Source organism: Phaseolus vulgaris, chromosome 8 (genome assembly GCF_051622355.1).
Source record: "Phaseolus vulgaris cultivar YP4 chromosome 8, ASM5162235v1, whole genome shotgun sequence".
NCBI classification, from domain to species: domain Eukaryota; kingdom Viridiplantae; phylum Streptophyta; class Magnoliopsida; order Fabales; family Fabaceae; genus Phaseolus; species Phaseolus vulgaris.
Genome location: NC_143505.1, coordinates 57,331,000 through 57,348,476, shown reverse-complemented (window position 1 = coordinate 57,348,476; position 17,477 = coordinate 57,331,000). Strand labels below are relative to the sequence as shown.

The following is a 17,477-nucleotide window of genomic DNA, read 5'->3' as shown; positions in this document are numbered from 1 at the left end:
CTAAAATTTTAAAAATAAAATAGTTACATAATTAAAAATATATTCTGAACAATATATATATTCTGTTAATTTTAATGTATATCAATAGTGTTGAATAAACTTATACTAGTATGAAATTTTAGATGTAATCAATAAAGTTTTATAATCCAGCAAACGATTTTGACATAAAATTAGCTAATAAAAATAAAATAATATAATGATTGATTAATTAATCGAGAATCAAGCTAAAAAAACTATTTCTATATATTTTAATCAGAATAACAGTGTTTCGGAACCTCGAAAACATGTCTAAATATTTTTTTTATAATATATATCAAAGGCCACTCATGAAGAATCATTATTCAAAATCCTTTTCAGTACAAAAAAATTAAGAGAACATTCCAAAACAGAAGTTTAATATTAACTGGTTTCATTTGGAAATATTACTTTCAAATGTTAGATTTTGAAATAATGAATATTATAATACTATTAGTGGAGAAGATCAAATATTAAACATGTTAATAAATAATTGTAATTTTAAAATAAATAATTTTATTTTAAAAACTGCAAATTAAAATATATCTGATTTGATCAATATAGTTTAAAAATTATTTCTCTTTTTCATTATAATTTAATATGTGATTGTCAATATATCATATATTTTTTTTTAAATTACTCTATTTTAATAAAAAATTAGTTCACATTCTAATTATAACTTGATAGAAGGTCAATATATAGCACTAAAATAATATGATGATAAGTTGACAATGCATCAAGTAAAAAAAATACACTTCACAATTTTAATAAATTAATATTTTTATTTTTATTTATTTTTCAATTTGAAATACTATTATATTATTATGTGGTGTGAAATAATCTTTATTAAAAAAACTGAAATCAAGACATGGAATTTCAGGTTCTGATCAGCAGCCATCAAACACTAAGACATCATGCACATCACCAATTAAAAGTCAAGGCCAGTGTCTTATCTTAGTCTAATTAATTGAGGGCATTCATTAATATCTCAAAAGGTGTTTTTTTTTAAAAAAAATTTAGATATGGTAACTTTAATTAAGGGGAGTGGGGATGGAGTTTTTTCTTTTTTATTAAATTTTTTTATGTTAGGTATCAGTATGTTACTTTTGATATTTGAGCTATACAGTTTGACACCTTAAAGTAACAACAATCATTTGTGATCACATGAAAAAAATATTAAAAAAATAAAAATAAAAATACAAAAATATGAGAAATTAGACCAAAATTTATATATTAACAAAAATGATACATAAGTAGACTATATTTATTAATAAATAATTCTAAAAATAGACTAGATGAAAGTCTATTATATCAATGAAATAATTTTCTATGAATAAATTATAAATTAGTCAAATTATCAGCCGAAATATTTCTTTCGCGAAAAATAAGTAACGATGGAATTTATGATTCGAGAAACTGATGACACTAACCTTGGGATTTTGAACGCAAAAGCATGCGAGCAACATGAAGTAGTAAGATATTATAAATCTTCATCACCACTTACATTACAGAGATTTAGTCAAATAATTAATGTGCAAGAACTTATAAAGGAGATTCTGCAAAAATGGACTTGCTTTAACAAATTTGAATTTGCAAAGCTTTATGATTCTTCAAACCAAACCAGCTTAGGTTTCCCTTCCCAATGTTTTCATGAATTTATTATCTGCTTATTTTTCATTTGTGTGCTCGATTTACAAAAGCAAAATTCTTTAACATCAGCATGACATTGCCTTCAAATTTTTCAGTTTTTTTGTTGTGTCGGTCCTATGTTATACTTAAGAAAAAGGAAAAGAAAACTTCAATATGGCACGTCATAAAGTATCATATCTTGTTTATTTTCTTTATGCCAATAAGCTGAAAAGGCGATTTGTATTTGATTCGCAGTGTATCGTGATTAAGCTAAAAAAATTGTATGGAAAATTCCTTAGGAATACAACATTCCTTTATGATCATTGTTGGTCTTCAATTCACAATTTCAAAACACAAAAATAAGTCAAAATCTTCATTGGGATGCTTGAAACAAAGATGTCGTGGGAGGAATATATATAATATTGAAAACAAAAAAGAGATATACACAAAGAATCAACTTATATTTTACCAAAAAAAACTTATACTCCTCTACTCACACCAATGTTCATACTATTTTAAAACCTATGATTAAATTCAAAGTTCTAGTCACATGCAATACAGATCTCGTATAGATCAATACTCTTCTAACAAACAAAATAAAAAATAAACACAATATATACTTTTAAACAATAATTTTGAAAACCTTTTGATTACATTCTTCCTGTTACACACAACCATGTAGTTCTATTTATATTATATTGTGTATGATGTATAATTTTAAAATATAAATTAATTATTATAAATTAATTTAATTATATATTATTTTATAAATTATTGATATCTAAAATAATTTTTATTATTAATAAAAATTTATAAAATAATTTTTAAATTGATATTTAACTACTAATTATCAAATTTTAGCTATTAATTAATTTATATTTTAAATTAATCTCTATTAATTTTTTAAAAATTAATTTAAAATATTAATAGTTAAAACTTTGAAAACTACTTTAAATACTAATTTAAAAAATATTTTCTAATTTTTATTAATAATTAAAATTATTTTATACACTAATATTTTTTTAATCTTTAAACTAATATATAATTTAGTTAAAATAATAATTAATTATTTTTTATTTTTAAATTTAGTTGTTATTTAATAATTTTTTCATAGTACCACACTTATAAATTGATTCCAGATTATTCAAATTCCCAAAATGCTCCCGATGGCAGTTAACGTTTACATATGAAACTAGCACAATCAAACATGTTTAAAAGTTTGCTAATTTCATTGGAAAGATAAAAAAATATGGTAGAACAAAAGACAATTCTTGGAAAATTGGAAAGAGGTAGTTTGCAGAGTAAAAGCATGTTAAGAAAACAACATTTTGAGATTTTGTATTTTTGATGGACATTGGAATGTGACATTCCAAATAAAAATGAAGTAGAAAATGGTGGAAAAATGCATCTTCAAGTGCTCCCGAACATGTGGTGTGAGTCAGATATTATGTGTTTGTAGGACACAAAATCTAAAGACGAGATTTGAGGGTGAAATAGCTTTTCTTAACCCTTTTGCTTCCAATTTAATATCAGTCTGCACCTTTTCTGTCTCACTAGTTGCTACGTAAGAAAGCTTTAAGGGTGCCAAATAAGATGTTTCAGCTTATATATGCTTCAAAACTTTAGGCCATATACCTAATTTATAGGTCCCAAAACTGTTTGAAGATGACAGACAATCCCTTTTTTGAGATTAAACACAAACATCCACTTTATTCTGATGAAACAGGTCCTTCAAAAGAGAAATTTGCCAACGTTCTTGAAGCTGATCAATATTCGCGTGTTTCGAATTTCGTTGCAAACGTCAAAAATCACGTCCACTAAAAACAACATCAAGTAACTTCTATGTTTTTTAATCTTTGGTGATGGGGTGCATTTTTAACTTGTTCCAACACTTACTTGCATGGTTAGAAATTTCTCAGCAACTAGTGATAATATAATTAAAATAAAAACTCGAGTACTTTGTGAAGTAATTTTTAAGACTGGGTCACGTGTAAATTCAAACTTTACGATGCATGTCATTTTACTTATTTGGCACATATTTTGATCTTCTATGAGAACTTGTTTCTCCTTGTTGCCTTACCATGCTTGCACCTACTATGTGAACAAAAAAGAAAAAGAGAGTAAAACATTAACTACTTTTGTTTCTTTATTAACGAAAATATGTCTACACTCCTAAGAATCATGTGATATATGATATAAAGAAATATAACTAAGATGTTAGAATATTCTACAAATTAATAATTTTTTTTTGAAAAATAATTATGTGTTTTGTTTTGAACATGTATTACTCGGAGACCGAATACCTATATACACATAAACATTCGACTAGTTGGCCTCTCGACCATCTCATATCCTAGATATCAACATAATCATTAGGTAATTATTACATGGTAATCATACGAAAACTACAATTAACGTATACTTGGGATTCATTGAATTCGTATGATCTTATCACATCTTGAGACCCAAAACTATAGCTGTAAATAGACAATCCACTCGTATAAGGAAGATAATGAAACTCGTATCCAGAACATCTAGCATTCTAACTCTTAAAACTGACTTAAGTGTCAGAGTGTCATCATGTACCTCTGCCAAAAAACCGAAAGAATAACACAATGGAAAACCAAAGACTTAGAACAAGACAATGAAGTAAGGAGAGTTTCGTCCGTATAAAAATAGGATCAAAGTATATTGGATATATCATGTCATCTAAATATATGATCAAATTAATATATAGATAAATACAAATCTTAAGTTAAGTTAACTTAAAGGAAAAATATTATTTGACAATCACTTTGTGCATTGCTCCAAATTACAACTTTCACATAATAGAGGTTATGACATGAAAAATGATATTTTTGTCACTTGAAGATGTGTAATTTGGAACAAGAGTTGTCAAATTATCTGTGTTCTAACTTAAAATCAAGAGAGATTTCACAATATTGTTAGCTACTAGTATCCAATTATTTGGTTGGTGATCAAAAGATAGGTTCCTATGATATACATAATCAGAAAGGAAAAATATTATTTGACAACCACTTTTTGTATTGCTCTAAATTACAACTTTCACATGATAGAGGTTATGACATGGAAAATGGTATTTTGTTACTTGAAGATGTGTAATTTGAAACAATCAGAAAAGGAAACGGACATGATTGTAAAATGCTTTTTCTTTAGTCCTTAGGTTCCGAGGTTCCTAATTTTCAGTGTGCATTCCACAAATAACGATGATGATCACACTTCTAAAGACAGAGAAGGCCTTTTCTTTTCTACTTTTATCTTCTTTTTATGCGTTATGGTTACTATAACAGATTAAGTTAGCAGATCGACTTGCTTTTCAGGCAATTTTTTACAGATATCATGCAAATATTCTTTGCTGAAAAATTGAAAATTAATTCGAAACAAAACTATTTCTGAGTAGATTTTGTTCCCTATCCTTTTACCATTGTTTGCTTGGATGTAAAGCTAAAAAGTCAGATACAACTCGGAAAATACCTTCGCTCATTTATGCATTTCTTGGCCGTCCAAACTTTGGAATAAAATGAATTGTTTTTGGTTGGCCAACGGGCATTTTCCTTTGGCACTGCTCTATTAATTCCCTCAGATAAAGTTTAGTCCAGAAATAGTTATACTCATGCTTAAACTCATTTTTACCTCAAATTAAAACATCATTTTGGTTAATCTTTGAAATCAAAACAATTTCAAATAATTCCTTAAAAAGTTGTAATCCTTGATCCCAAAGAACCCAGATATGTAAGATTTGTAAGTTTGAACAGGGATGAGGATGATTCCTGTGGGTGTGAAGAGTGTATAATGAAGGAAACTCTATTATTTTTTGGCTTATTGAATGTCATGTCAAATAGAAGACAAACAGAACAAAAGTGTTTGCTTTGGTAGAAGGAATAAAAGGATAGCGATTTATATTCGCAGCGTATGAATGGAACTTGAGAAAAAGAAGATAAAAGTGACTCAAGTTACTATTTAAGTGAACTCTCAGAGAACCATAACCAGATAACCAGATTATTTGCAAATGCGTTATCTTATTTATTTAAGGAAAATACTCCTAATAAATTTTCATAAGAAACTGAACTTTCCTCAAATATAAGAAACTGAAGTGTATTGCTTTTTTTTATCTTCTTATACTTTTTTTAAGCACAAGTAAATCTTGGGGTTTATATTGACTGAACCACACTTTAAAATAACCTTTAACCAAAATCAGTTTTTTCAACACTTGGTCTAAACAGACAATTGGATCACAGTCACACTAGTTAAACTGACATGTTGTTGAATCAAAATTTGAAAACATGGGATGGTAACAAGGAAACAATATTTGTTCCTAAAGTTGACAGTTACTAACTAGCATGAAAACTTTGAAACTGTCTTTCTGTCTGTCCTTTTACCCGGCACATAATACCTTCTGCATTCAAACCACAAAGCCAACAGACAGAGATTTTTTGCATACACTCACTCCTCTAACTCAACTCCATGCGTGCAAATACAGCACTTCTTTTCTTTTCTTTTCTCTCTCTCTCTAAATCCTCTTTGATTCTCTCTTCAATCCACCCCTTACTTAATATTCTCCTCATCAGCAGATTCCCTCCTCGCCCACCCCACAACCCATCTTTCTGCCTTTCTCTTCATTGCTTTCCAAGCCAAGAATCTCTTTGATTCCTCTCTTCCTTTCTCTCTTTTTCAACCACTATTAACTCTTCTCAAATGCCCCTTCTTCTCCATCTCTTTGTCATTTTCATTCCTCTTCCTCCCTTTTCCCTTCCCTCATCTTCTCTCTCACAACATTGCCTTTTCCTCCTTATGGCTCCCTCTTCAGATGTCAACCATCTTTCTCATCCATGCATATACGGTATCATCACTTCTTTCTCTCTCTTTCTCTTTCAATACTATTCGTCAAAATTTGAGCTTCGGGTGCACCACTATTCAAAGCGCTTGCTTTGCAGATTTTTACAAGAAAAAACAGATTTTTCAGAATCATGAACCACCCCATGAAGCTATTGTTTGAACTAGAAGTTTTCTTTTTTCTATTGATTTTACTAAATGGGTATTCTCAAAGTTTCTGAATTTACTTTGCACGTGGTTCCAAAAAGTTATCTAGACCATGGTGTTTTTTTTTCTGATTTAGAACTTGAATTTGCACTTCTACTGGTTCTTTTTTAACTTGACACATCGTGAAATTTTGGTGGGATGCAGGGGATTATATGTCTCCTCGCTCGGAGAGAAAGTCTGGTTTCATGAAATGGCTCAGTAAACTTTTCAGAGGTGGGTCCAATAGAGGAAGGGGTGGTCGTCATCTGCATGAGCCAGCAGAGGAAAGCATGGTTTGGGGAGCTCCATCAAGAGCGTTGGTAAAATGAAGCACTGCCTTTTAGTTTTCTTCAATTATATATACTGTTATTGGCTTTGTTATACATATTATTACGATGCACCGAGAGTATAAAGGATCTTTTAAGTGTCCTTCACTTAGAATAACTTTTGTAATAGTTATTTTGGTAATTATGAGTAAAATATTTCTATTTATTGGGTGTCAGCATAAAATCTTTACAGTAACAGTGCATGAAAATTAAACTCTACTATTATTGCTTTGCCTAAATTAAAAATGCAATTAGCCAATCCATGTAGTATACGTGGTGATCTTATATGTCACCAACCATAACTTAGTCAAAAGCATTAGAAGCTTTGCTATTTTTTTCTTGTTTGGTTTATTAGACTATCTCTTGATCTCGTCAAGTGCAGTGAACTTTGTATTTGAACTACATCGAATCTCAGAGCACTTGTTTTAATTTTGCATTGTACATTTTTTACCAAAGATTTGGTCCCAAAATGTTAAGTTGGTGACTTAATTTTAGATGTTGCATTCCCTTGTTACTTTGTGGCTACTTTTTCTCTTCCTGCAAGTACATAAATTATTATGTAGTTCTGTGAATCTGATTCTTATTGCAATGATGGTGCACATTTAAGAACAGAACCTTTACATGGACTCTTACATTTAAATAATGGTTTGAAATATATACAGAGAAGGGAAGTCAATTTAATAAATATTGGACAGGAAAATTTTTAGTACGATCTTGCTTCATTGCATATATAGTTATATCTGTCTATCTTGTTTGTGCAACATCAAATTATGCCATATGCATTGTTCTGCATCATATATCCAATGTTTTATAGAATCTCGTTACTTCAGATATTGCAGAGTGTCCACTTTAATGGTTCCTTCCAAACTAAGATGGCAGGGAACTACAATGCGGATCTACTTACTGTATCATTATTTTGGATTTACTTACTGTCACAAATATAATTGAGGATAAGATGTTTGAATAATACTCCTGATGTAATAATCAGGATGATCGTGCTAGAGCTCAGAAGGAGAAAGAAGATCTAGGGCATGCAATGGCACTTTCTTCAGCCGAAGATTTGAAGAGACCAAACGGTTGGTATTTGATTTTCAAAAAGGTGTTTGTTATCTAGATCTTGCTGATCAAAGATTTAAACTTGTGTTTCCAATAGCCCATCAAGGATATAGTTGGGGACAAGACACTGGAGACGATTACTCAAAGGCACCTTTGGATACCCTTAGCTCATCTGCACACCCTCCATTTGCCCCTACACCATTTTATCCCCACGAATATAGGTAAAATCTCTCCTAATATATGAGTGTCAAACATCAAGTGTTTCCAATTTGGTCCATAGAAAGGTGGTTGAGGTTTGTTATGCGGGCCAAAGCTAGTAGAAATAACTTCTTTCTCTTATTCCTCATGCTAAGAAGCCAAGATATTTTGACACTATGTGTGCATGAATCTATCTCTGCAGAATCTGTTCCTTCTAAACAAATTTGAAAAGTGAAAAAGAAACTTGCAGCATGTGCAGAGATGTAGTTTTTGGGGGATAGAGTTCTATGTAAATGTCTAAGCAAAAGGAAAGCAGGATATTTTGGTACCCTTTTTACAACTGATAATGTCTAGTTTGTCATTGAACAGAAGAATATGTGGTGGCTGCAACCAAGAAATAATGTATGGAAATTGTTTGGGGTGCATGGATACGTATTTTCACCCAAATTGCTTTCGCTGCCATTCCTGTGGGTACCCCATTACTGAGCGTGAGGTAGTTTGATTTTGATCCTCTTTGATATTCTTAGGAGATGTTGAGATCATCACAACTTTTCTTTTTGATTCATCTCTTACTGTTTTCTTTTTTCTGTTGATCCTAGTTTTCCTTGTCAGGGAAGCATCCGTATCATAAATCCTGCTTTAAAGAATTGACTCATCCAAAATGTGAAGTTTGCTTCCAATTTGTAAGATTGGTTTGCCTTTCCTTATTCAAGCTGTTATGTTTTATTAATATTTTTCTGTTTAAGGTTATTAAATTTCAGTTTGTTTCATGTACCTTAAATAGGATCAGGGCATTAGATTTTTATGACTGAAGAATCAAACATTATTCTAGCGATATGATGACATTTGAATCAAATTTTAAGAGCTATATTAACTCCAGAGATTTTTTTTTTTAATTCCAGATTCCTATAAATGCAGCAGGCTTGATAGAGTACAGGTGCCACCCCTTTTGGTCCCAGAAATATTGTCCATCTCATGAATATGATAATACAGCTCGCTGCTGTAGTTGTGAAAGATTGGAGGTACTAATTTAAGCACTCCTAGCTATTTATGATTCGGATATTTAGAACAAGTATTTTCTGAAGTTATTTCTTGCTACTGTTATATTTCCCTTGAAGCCTCTGAACATAAAATACTATAGACTAGAAGATGGACGCAGTTTGTGTTTAGAGTGCATGGAATCTGCTATAATGGACACTGGTGATTGCCAGCCTCTTTACCATTCTATCAGAGATTATTATGAAGGAATGCAGATGAGAATAGATCAACAAATTCCCATGCTTCTGGTTGAGAGAGAAGCACTTAATGAAGCTATTGTAGGGGAGAAAAATGTAAGGAAAATCCCTTCTTTGTTTTAGTGAAATAATTAGTCCAACTCGTCTCACTCTGTGGTTTCTGCCAGGGTTTTCTACACTTACCAGAAACAAGGGGTTTATGCCTTTCAGAGGAGCAGACTGTGACCAGTGTAAGATATTAAAACTATTTACTTCTTGTTTTGGTAGAATGTGGAATCCATAGTGAATGAGATTACTATTATTTGTCAGATAAATTCGCTACTTTATGATTATATGTTGTTTCAGATACATAGAAGGCCAAGAATTGGAGGCCATCGACTGATAGGGATGAGAACTCAACCTCAAAAACTGACTAGAAAATGCGAAGTTACAGCAATTCTTGTCCTATATGGTCTTCCTAGGTAAACTAGTGGACAATGGAAACTTTGCATTTTGTCCCCTTCGAATTAGAGCTGATTGATTCCCTTTTGAATATAATTGTGAGTTCAGATATTTTTCCAATACTCACAAGACAAAGTACCAATGACAGACTATAATGTCACTTCTTATTGATGATGTTCAAACTTCATTATAGGAGTTCTCATATTTTTATGGGATGCAGGTTACTCACAGGTGCTATACTTGCCCATGAGTTGATGCATGGCTGGCTACGCCTTAAAGGTGTTATATTTTAATCCTTATGCTATTAAACCATCTCAGCATTCACAACCTTTTTCATCTAATTCATTCATCTTGAACAACTAAGCAGGTTACCGCAACCTTAACCCTGAAGTAGAGGAAGGCATTTGTCAAGTTCTTTCCTATATGTGGCTTGAGTCAGAAGTAATGCCTAGCTTTCAAAGCATGCCATCAACATCCACAGCTTCTGCTTCTTCCTCCTCCTCCTCCTCCTCCTCAAAGAAGGGTGCAAAGTCTCATGTTGAAAATAAATTGGGTGAATTTTTCAAGAATCAGATTGCCAATGATTCTTCCCCAGCTTACGGTGGTGGCTTTAGAGCTGCTAATGAAGCTGTTAATAAATATGGTTTGCGTAGAACACTTGACCATATTCATTTGACTGGATTTTTTCCAGTGTAACAAGAACGCAAGTTCTCAATGTATGGATATAAGTGCTTGTTTTTCATTTTCTTTGGTTCCACTCCGCAAGTGGAGGACCAGGACCCACTCAAAGTAAGATTGGACAACTTCTGCTATTTGGATCCTATGAGGATGTCCAAGTCTTCTAATTTGACAAAAAATATAAACGCATTACAAGTTCGTATTCAACAACTGTTTATTTTCCTTGACCAAAAACTAAGGAACTGTTATTTTTTTATGCATTTAGCAATTATTTAGTAAATAAAGTTGGCAATGCTGACAATGTTGCTTTTGCAAATATTCCAAGAGAAATACCCCTCCCTCCTTCCCTATTAAAATTCTCGCTTGATAGCAAATGAATTTCTTCAATTATCCAATAGAAGTGACCTCCATATTGACATGTCATTTTGAAAACAATATTTGCAGAAAAATTACAACTTAAAAAATATAAGAATGACCATATAACCACTCAAAAGGCATTGAATATATGATTCTCCCAGCGCACAAGTTAATACAATGGCCCCAATGCATCTTATTAATCGACAAAAATAAAGGAAAAAAATTACTTTTAAATTTAGTCGAGAAATTAAGTGAGGTAGAAGCACTTTTCATCAACTTGTATAGAATTGAATTGTTGAATAAAAAAAAACGCTCCTTTAATTATATGGTTTTTCTAAATATATGACCGTTTTTCATTAAACAAAATCAATTCTATACAAAGTTGATGAGTAGAGCTTCTACGTCTCTCTTAATTTCTCCCCTAAATTTAGAAGTAAATTTTTAACTAAGCATACTCAATATTTAAGTTTGTCAGAATCCATTTTTCTTATACGATTTGAGTCCCATATTAGAAGTCTAAAATTCTACTGAGAAAAATAAACAAAGGCACGGGCTCTCCAGCTACAATTGACTAGCTTTTGCAGTGTGCTCCTCCCAGTTGTTATCAAACTTAAATTCTGAAAGTATTATTTTTAACTCGAGTTTTAAGATAAAAATACGTCGGGTCTTTAGCAACCAGATGCACAGTCTTGCAGATTTATAGATATTGCTGATTTCACTTCCCCTTTTCTTTAGGGCTAAAGACAAAGTAGACCACGCGAGAATACAGGACGATAACAGCTTAACATTAAATGTTATGCAAGTTTTCTGTACATGCAAAAATGCAATCCCCACGGGATCATTACAAAATTGCCCATGTTGAGGACCCGTGAAATAAAATGAACTACAATTGTTAAATCGTAAATGTAACTCCAACCCTTTTGCATGGGTAACTTTATCCAGTGACTTCTTGCATATTCGACCCCAGTGTTTAGGGTTTATCCGGTAGCCATATCTGATAAAAGCATCTTCAACGTTTCATAAGTCATAAAACAAATACCTACACCTGGCACAACCTTGTAGTACTCAGGCAAAATTCCTCTGTAAAGACCACGCAAGCCTTCTGTCTGGATTATATGCCTAAACACGCCATAGAGGCCTGTTGTATACACACGGGCTCGCCCACCAGCCCCCTCAAGTTGCTTTCTCCGCCTCACAAGATCCAAGGGAAACGTTGCTGCATATAGAATAACAGATGAATTGAACATACCCATTCTAGTCAACAGCAATTCAATTTAATCAGATCGTTAATGTTTGTGAAAAGACAGTGCATTATCAAAAGTGTTAGATGATTAATCAACTAAATTGCAAACCAACTCCAAAGAAAGAAATCAAATCAAATTCAACCACATCTGAAATCAATAACCAATGAATTGTAGACAAACTGGAAGTTTCTTATTGTAGTGAGCCAGTGTCTCTGACAAAGTTGCAAACCTGCACTTCAACTTTATAGGCTATTCTAAAGAATAACTACGGTGAATATAGAATTTGTGATCAATTGGCATCAAGAAATTATGGATGCACACATCCATCATAACATGGTGGTAGCTGCAGTATTTAACAAATCCAAACATGCAAAAGCATTACCTGTAAAATTGGCATCAAGAAGTAAGAGTCTAAGTAAATACAGCCTTACCTGAACATACAATAGCTGCAGCAGAAGGGCAGCAGCCTTTATTGACACAGTTGATCAAAGGACACTACTAAACTTTTGTATGCACGAATATTTTGGATGCATGTGGTTAGTCTCTATCTGTATAATATTTGACACACAATTTTCCATCCCCCCAATCAGTGAGATTTTGGTTCTTGTCCCATGCTTAACAGTAGTTCTTTGTCGAAAACTCTATTTACCAAAATACTTTACAATAAACAATTAATTTTATTAATTTGGTACCATAATTTCCACCATTCAGAACTTTAGATCATGCTGAAAGCAATACTATTAAAGCTGTAAAAATAGATTCTTCAGAAACACATCAACAAGGGCTGAAGAGGATTCCGGTACCCATCCAAACATCAGGTGAAGGTAGCCTTAAGTGAGAAGCATACCTCAAAGAGGACACCTCTCACATTTAGTAACTGAGGGAATCATATAGGTTGATCCAAGTAATGCCACCCCATGATGAAATCCACTGCATAGCTTGGGGAGACATGCCATAGAACAAACCTTGGGAAGATGATTACTTGAGCAAGATCTTTAGATAATAATAAAGTTACAAAAGACAAGTCTTTTAATGTCTTCCTTATATGCCACAGATAAAATAACAACTCCAACCTGGTCTCTGGTTCTAGGGGTCAATCTGGTTAGATACTTGGTGCAGTTCCTGCACCAAACTCTTTCTCTGCATCAAAAGCATAATAAACCACTACAGACATTAACTTCTTTGATGTTCTTGGGTGGAGCAAATTCAATAGTTTGACTAAAGGATTCGTAACTGTAATTGAACATTTGATACAACAAAACTAAGTTAAGTGCCTAATGCCACACAGAGATGTAGGAAAAAGGTAATATACCAAAAGAATGTGCATAACCCCATTTGGAAGGAACATCAAAAAGCAAATTATCAATACTACTTGTCTGACAAGGAACACCAAAAGTTCAAGTTATAAAAAAAGCTTATGAGAATGAATGCCAAGTATGTAATCAACAATTCCGCCTTTTGACTGCTCACCTGTTGATGATGCAATGCCTGAAAGACTGCCGCATGCCAGACTAACAACAACTGGTGAATCATTGGATCTGATATGCATAAATAAAGTAATATTAATATAAAACAAAAGGTGATTATACATGAAATAAAGGGAATATGGGTTACATCAAACTGCTGTGGATGATTACCTATTTGATTGCCAAAAAGATCTCAGGGATTCATACACAGAGAAGCTGATAGCTATATTTGGCCCTACAGTCTGCATTAGCACCAGAGAGATGTAGCTAATTAGTCGCAAAATAATATAGTCTTCAAGTAATGTTAAATTGATCATAACACCGTACCAATAGTGTAGTTCCAAGTCCCTTATAAAGGCCAAGTATCCCCTCTTCCTTGCAAATTGTGTGTAAAGCATGCCCGATACCTCTGTAATAGGTAAAGTTTGTCTGCAAAAATGCTAATTGTTCAGAATTAAACCTAAAATATAAATGCAAGGATCTTTAACCACCCACTATGCATGAACAGTTAATCAAATTTAAGTAGACATCTCTAGCGGATAATCTATTTCAAAATAAGACAATTTCATGGTAAGGGTCATCAGCATGCAAGGTTCTAAGCATATAGGCTAAAGATCACATAGAAAAATAATACAAAAACAAAAACTGACATGACAAAAGTCTTGTCCACTAGGTGAAGTCGGTTATACGGGTTGCACAGTGCTACTAAGCTCAAAGAAGAGTAATGCAACTAATTACAATAGGGGTGGGTCAAAATTAAATTGAACAGAATGAAATTTTGGTCACATATCTAGAACAATAGGACTCATCAAAACTAGAAAAAAGATGGGGGCCAAATGCACAACGGAAAAGGGCTACCCCTGCACCCAACGAAAATAAACACATATGTTCCTACCTGCGCAGCCAGCCGCGTTCTCACAAGATCCAAGGGATAAGTAGATGTAGCAGCAGTAATTCCTGCCATGCCACCGCCAAAAAAATGCACACAAAGGTCTGCACTAACATTATCCCTATGATTTTGCAGTCTCGGAACCTTCTTTAGCAACTGATCATACAAAATACCATTAAACACAAATCAATCCGAGAACAAACAAGTACTCATCATCAATTCAAATTTGCCACTTCTCAACAACATAATCAAATGAAAGTAAATATCCACATCACAGCACCGATAACCTGACCTTCTTGTAGTGCTCGTACGAATAAAAATTAACCGAAGAATAAGGTAACCGGTGAGCAATGGTCACCAGATTCCCTTTCCAGAAAGCCCTGAAACCCTCTTCATGGATAATCCGTGAAGCCTCATTCCATATACTGGCCTTTCTCAAAGTCGTAACGTTAGAATGCATTCCCTGAACCTGAAAACATTTTCACAAATAATTCTACAAAAAGTAAGATTTAACAGAATAATCATAACCTAACCTAAACTTTAACCCCCCCAACCCTTCTCTCTCTGTTTGTTGCTTTAAATTACAATGTGAATATTCTAATAACTTACTTAAAAATCAAAAAAAGCATATTTTATTTTATTCTTTCTGTTAAATTGATATCAAATTAAAAAATTTGGAACCTGAAAGAGGATGGTAAGTCTCGCAAGCGGCGCCGTACAGGTCTTGCTTAGCGCGCCAGCGACTCCTCCGGCGAGAAGTTGCGAAACAGTTCCAATCTGCTTCGGCGGCGGCTGCACCAATTTCCGCACACCACCGTCCACCGCCACGCCAACCCTAGCTTCCATTTGCATCTCCTGGTTCCGATTTTTCGCTTTTCTATTCTCTTTCACCACTTTTTCTAACCAAACCTCAACCTATTTTCACTACCAAAAGAATACGAAGGATTCGCAATTGCAACTATGCATCGAGCATTACTTCTCTTCACTTTCTTCACTCTGTTTTCGCTCTGCGCAAAATCAAACAACTACGCGTTCTTCTTCTTCTTCTTGCTCTTCTCAGGTCGGCGACGTCGTTTTTTGCGATCCCGACTAACCAAAACGGTGACGTATAAGCGGGAGAGCGTTCACGGAAAAGATAAAGCAGTGTTGGTCTTACGCGGTGCGGTGTGCTGCAGGGTAATTCCGTGTTTCCCGTCGTTTGTTTGAAAAAATCGGTGATGTGTGAGTGTTTTTTGAGTTGAAAGGAGTTTAGTGTAGAAGCAGGTACAGGGGAAAATTTCCGCAGGAGAATAATAAGCACTTTTCTGTGGAATATGCGGTTGCCTGAAATTTAAGTTGAGAAGCCACATTGGACAGCTGTCAGATATCAAGGTTAGGGCTACGTCGGTTAAACCAAGCCTCCTATCAAACAGTGACACGTGTTGAGTAAAAACATTCTTTTTTTTTTTGTTTTTTGAAAATTTCACTAGTAACAAAAATGAGAACAAAAGCCAGTTCTATGGCTCAATTGAACTACTATTTAAATTGTATGAACATTTATTTATGTATTTTCTTTTTCCAATTTAAACTAGTCAAACGTGTCCACCACACTTATAATGTTCAACTCATGAAAGTTGAAAAAACACATGCTTGATTTTCTGGGACAAATTTTTGACTCAGTAAACATGACAATAATACTAGAAAGGTTATAAATTCTCAGTTCAATTCATATGAATAATAATATGGTAATTATTCCTTTAATAAATTTTTTATGATTTATACTGTCAGATAAAGATATCCGATATACTGAAGAGACAATTTACTATTTTAAATGTTAACTTTTATAAAAAAAAATGATTATTTTAGTACAACTTGTTGTAGGTTTTAAATTTTTTTTTTGTTATTTAATGAGCAGTTTCGGTCATTCATTTTAAAATATAAAGATTTGATTTTCTTATTTTAGAAAATTGTAATTTAGTCTACCTGCATTTTTTACATTTTAATTAATTAAATCAATTTTATATTGTTTTAAATGAATATGTTATGATTCATTTGAATAAAAATAAACAACTAAAAACATATACACAATTAAAAGTTAGACAAACATTAGTGTAAAAGATTTTCTTGCACTTTTTTTTCATTTTTTGTAGTTATTATTTCGTAAAATAAAACTCATTGTGTAGTAGTTCAATGCGGATATAAAAGCACTAAAAGTAATCAAACTTTTCTCAAATCTTCAGTAAAATATCTTACTGTGTGACAGATTTTAGTACTTGTTTTGGATTCACTTTTTTAACTTACCTGCATTATGTTGTTGACACAGATGCAAGAAATTACAGATAGAATGCATTTATGAAATGATTGTGAGGTTTATATATGCAAGTTTTGGGTAGTTTGAAAAATGGCATCTGTGATCTTGTATGGGTCACCAAACAGAACAATTATGAAAGGGTCCCCAGACACTGTTACATAAAACGTTGACATAAATAGCTGCATAATACACCACGTTTCAATACATTATTAGTATGTCACACCATCTGTTGATAATTCATGAAGTTTGGTGGTGATTGAATTTAGTTGCAATAGTTATTATCCATTACTTCCACGTGCTATTGTTCCCATGCTTCCAAGTGTAGTGATAACTGGTTGAAGAAAAAGTACAATACCTATGAGTTTGCATCTTTGATCTCGAGGTCCTTATTTGGGATATTTTGTTCTTGTTGGTTGGGGCAGGATTTTCACATGGTCCAATTGAGGCCTGTCTCACTTTATGGTCCACTTCTAATGATTGAGATGTCCTCAAGCATGGCACTGCTATTTTCATACAATATTTTTCTTTTTTGCAACCCAAAATAGTGTTGAAAGAAGCTCTTACCAGATGGAAAAATGAAATTGAAATGGACACAATTTGGACTGAAATTAAA

General features: G+C 32.8%; 2 protein-coding genes across 14 annotated transcripts; one reads left to right on the top strand and one right to left on the bottom strand.

Annotated features, from left to right (window-relative positions):
• Nucleotides 1–6,205: 6,205 nt before the first annotated feature.
• LOC137827288 (protein DA1-related 2) lies at nt 6,206–10,828 on the top strand. Of its 2 annotated transcripts, none has more exons than XM_068633575.1 (12): nt 6,206–6,505; nt 6,850–7,004; nt 7,999–8,086; nt 8,164–8,287; nt 8,634–8,757; nt 8,864–8,947; nt 9,167–9,286; nt 9,383–9,595; nt 9,667–9,729; nt 9,845–9,960; nt 10,161–10,219; nt 10,308–10,828. In XM_068633575.1, the coding sequence occupies exons 1-12, from the start codon at nt 6,361–6,363 to the stop codon at nt 10,634–10,636; spliced, it is 1,620 nt and encodes a 539-aa protein (XP_068489676.1). In that variant the 5' UTR covers nt 6,206–6,360; the 3' UTR covers nt 10,637–10,828. The 2 variants fall into 2 exon arrangements, 1 of the variants encoding a protein (XP_068489676.1); XR_016514659.1 differs by having other exon boundaries at nt 6,299–6,505; nt 9,845–10,038.
• A 911-nt stretch (nt 10,829–11,739) lies between these two features.
• On the bottom strand, nt 11,740–15,911 carry LOC137827287 (uncharacterized). Of its 12 annotated transcripts, none has more exons than XR_011083701.1 (8): nt 15,256–15,880; nt 14,867–15,043; nt 14,581–14,730; nt 14,013–14,114; nt 13,857–13,927; nt 13,690–13,757; nt 13,067–13,383; nt 11,740–12,191 (listed from the first exon to the last, which is right to left on the bottom strand). XR_011083701.1 is itself a non-coding variant. In XM_068633572.2 (8 exons), exons 1-7 carry the CDS (start codon nt 15,424–15,426, stop codon nt 13,322–13,324), a joined length of 801 nt encoding a protein of 266 aa, XP_068489673.1. In that variant the 5' UTR covers nt 15,427–15,880; the 3' UTR covers nt 11,740–12,191; nt 13,293–13,321. The 12 variants fall into 12 exon arrangements, 9 of the variants coding, with proteins under 9 accessions (XP_068489673.1, XP_090149781.1, XP_090149785.1 ...); XR_016514660.1 differs by having other exon boundaries at nt 13,067–13,359; XR_016514661.1 differs by having other exon boundaries at nt 13,067–13,359; nt 14,867–15,067; nt 15,256–15,865.
• Between the last annotated feature and the right edge of the window lie 1,566 nt (nt 15,912–17,477).

Coding starts and splice junctions, on each gene's coding strand:
- LOC137827287 (XM_068633570.1), bottom strand. CDS start 15,426: ATGCAAATGGAAGCTAGGGTTGGCGTGGCGGTGGACGGTGGTGTGCGG. Junction 15,044..15,255: donor GACTTACCATCCTCTTTCAG/GTTCCAAATTTT, acceptor AAATGTTTTCAG/GTTCAGGGAATGCATTCTAA. Junction 14,115..14,580: donor GAACGCGGCTGGCTGCGCAG/GTAGGAACATAT, acceptor GCATTTTTGCAG/ACAAACTTTACCTATTACAG.
- LOC137827288 (XM_068633575.1), top strand. CDS start 6,361: ATGCCCCTTCTTCTCCATCTCTTTGTCATTTTCATTCCTCTTCCTCCC. Junction 8,087..8,163: donor AGATTTGAAGAGACCAAACG/GTTGGTATTTGA, acceptor TGTTTCCAATAG/CCCATCAAGGATATAGTTGG. Junction 8,288..8,633: donor TTTTATCCCCACGAATATAG/GTAAAATCTCTC, acceptor GTCATTGAACAG/AAGAATATGTGGTGGCTGCA.